The following is a 3258-nucleotide window of genomic DNA, read 5'->3' as shown; positions in this document are numbered from 1 at the left end:
ACATATATATATATATATTATTCTACTATTGAATATTCACTCAACTAATTTTTTAAAAATTCTTTCGACTCTTTTTTGATTTTATATATAGTTATTCTATTTATAATCACGATATTTTTTAGTAAATTTATTGTATATCGTTAAATCTTTAATAACTTTAATATTTAATAACTTCAAAACTTTGAGTGGAAGAATGTTATTTCACTATAATAGAAACAAGAATCAAAAACAATAACAAATCCCAAGGTAACTAAGTAATAACTCGTGGCATTTCATTCCTTGAAGGACGAAGAAATTCAAATAGTAAGAACATAAGAATATTTTCAGAAATTGACACGTGAATACGTTTTACTTCTAATTCGATTTGAAAAGTTTCTATCTTGAAGAACTCTTAAGATATTATTAGACAAGCATATCTTTGTTCTTTCAGCCGGAGAAAATCAAAGAAGGATCGCCTCCCTGCAGAGACTTTTGTAGTCAAAATTTACGTGAGAAAGTGAACATGTCAGTTAAAGAGAGAAGATCCGAAGAAAAGGAATCAGAGGATCAAGATGACAATCGACGGTTGGACAGAACGAAACTCATTGCGACGCGAGAACCCATCGATAATCCGGCCAGTCCTGAGTTTGACAGTTCATTTTACAGTAATGTGAGCTGCAACATTCGTGAGAATCTGCTGCACCATCTGGATGGTAAGCTGCAGACGATAAGCAGCGCGTCATCCTCGACGTGCACACCACCGATTGCTACCTCAAACTCGACGGCGACGATGACGGAATCAAAATCGCCGCAACAACAATCGCAACATACATACTACGAGCACAACGTCAATCAAATCCAATTTCCCATCGATATCTCACTGACCGCGGCGACTCCGGTTTACAGCAAAGACTATTCGGCCAGCGAAGAGTATGAAAATTCGAGTGAATATGCCCGGAAAGCCGGTAAAATGAGCAGTGGCTCACGACCGCGTCGAGTCTCTTTCGAGAAATATAATTTCCCGCGAAAATACGACGGCAGGGAACAATGGACATGCTCGATCAAGGACCTCAGCAAGTTCGACATCTCCACGCAGCTAACACTTCGAAAGAAGCAGCAGCTTATTAAGGAGCGTCTCGCTGGTAGCAGACTACATCAGACTCAGTTGCTATCCTGTGAAGTATCTCTTCGCGATCAGAATCAGACCGAGCTTGTCATCGAAATGGCAGTGAGAGATCAAAATAACGCTGATGATAACGATGTGATCGATATAAGTGCCGCGACTCTCGATGTCCGCGACTGCGATGGCAAACTGCTTCCAAGCGAGATTAAAAAGGAATCAATTAAAGAGGAACCCGAGTCATCCGCGACTTCGATGTCGACGATTATTACGGAATTCAGTGTTGAATTCGCAGATTTTATGAGACTGAGAAGACGCGAGGAAAACGACAATGAAGTCACTAATGCTCAGGGGATCGTTTATGCTGAACTGAGCGGCGAATGGTCACGAATGCGGATCTACATCTGTGGCGCTTGTGGTTCCAGACATGTAAGTATATAGCTTTTACATTATATACATTTTTTTTATAATATCATATTCTGTTAAAAATAGAAATATGATAAATATTATATATTAAATATTATATATTAAAAACAGAAATGTAATAAGGGATATCACTAACAAAATTAATTTATTATTGATAATTGCAATAATTTAAATCTTAGCATTTATTTTTTCGAAAGACGTAATTGTTTCTTATACATTTCTTATCCTCTCAATGTTTTATTTCTTATAATCGAAATATTAGGTTGACTAATGCTTATCCATTACAATATTATCAAAGATGCATCTTTATAGTTCTTTTATAGTTCTTTTATAAAATGATTTAATAAATATAAGATTTCTATTTCAATATCTTAAGCGAATAAACAGAATGTTTAATTGTATAATTTTGATATTTCAAATTTATTAATTGAATTTAATATAAAACTTTATGATTTTTTAAACAAGAAAATATCAATTTTCAAATATATAACGATACATGAACAGATACATGAATAGATGAAAAAAACTGTGAATTATAAAAGATATCTGGCAAGTTTTTATATACGATTTTAAATATTACTGTCGTATTGCAAATGATGCATTTTCATTAGTACGAACGCGGTCTAGATAATTTATCAAGCAACGTACTTGATCTTTGACATTCGTGCGATACACATACGGACCGGATGGTAAGCGTTCGCAATGAGTCTTCTAAATCACGGATTCACTCACGCAATTTTGTCTCTACGATGATCAATTCTTTCCCGTATACAAAGCGAATAATTTATATCTAATGAAATATCTATAATGCTCTGAATCAGAATAAAACTTCTTCTTATTACCATTTTCAGTAGTAACATAAAATCAACAGTAACATAAAAATAGCTTATGTATATGCTTATGTATATGTATATTATCGAGGGAAATACCGGAGGAATCCGTATATCTACATCTTCTGCGTTGTTAGCGTTAATTAGATTTACAAGAATTGAAATATTACATATTCGATATCGATTGAAAAATGAAACACCAAGCAGAAATGCAACTTGAACCGTCGATATTTTTGTGCAGGTAACACTCAAGGAGATGGAGGATCACAAAGCTTCCACGCATCCACGTATCCTGTGCTCGCACTTCGACCTGGCCGGCGATCAACGCGAGCACTACAAGCATTTGTATCTACCGGGACGAGATGCACCTACCGATGCTGCACGTAACGACTCTCTCGAGGAGATGGTATGCACCAAATGCGCTAAGAGTTGCCCGAACATGGGTGAATTGCATCGCCACATGTTAGAGTGTGGAGGTGATCAGGCTTGGTTGCTCGGCCTCACCGGTAGTGGCAAGAAGAAGTGCAAGTGGCGGCCGTTCGGTAGCCGCAGCCGTCGACGGCGTCAGCGCGGCATGAAGAGAAATATACAGAACTCGCAAACGCAACCGCAACCACGGATTGTCAACACGGAGAAACCCAAAGAGAAACAAACACCGACCGGCCCTAGAGTTCGCCCGAGTGACCGTAAGAATGAAATTTGCTTTTAGAACGAAAATGCTTGATGTGAAGTCAACCTAGCTTTTTCATATTGTTTCTTATCTTGTGTACTTTATGTAACAGGTTCACGAATAAATTACAGGAAATAAGTACAGGAAACGGATCAAAGATATAAAAAGAAGTGTATATGTATATATATATATATATATATATATATATATATATATATATATATATATATATA

General features: G+C 36.4%; 1 protein-coding gene across 1 annotated transcript in view; it reads left to right on the top strand.

Annotated features, from left to right (window-relative positions):
• LOC105622114 overlaps positions 1 to 3258 on the top strand; it is a 34844-nt gene that overhangs the window by 13770 nt on the left and 17816 nt on the right. Inside the window, exons 3-4 of the mRNA XM_012203547.1 lie at positions 431 to 1528; positions 2597 to 3041. Of these exons, the coding sequence (XP_012058937.1) occupies positions 431 to 1528; positions 2597 to 3041 (1543 nt within the window). The remainder of the gene's footprint in view (positions 1 to 430; positions 1529 to 2596; positions 3042 to 3258) is intronic.

This window comes from Atta cephalotes (assembly GCF_000143395.1).
Source record: "Atta cephalotes unplaced genomic scaffold scaffold00040, whole genome shotgun sequence".
In the NCBI taxonomy this organism is placed as follows: Eukaryota; Metazoa; Arthropoda; class Insecta; order Hymenoptera; family Formicidae; genus Atta; species Atta cephalotes.
This window is presented reverse-complemented; position numbering and strand designations above follow the sequence as displayed.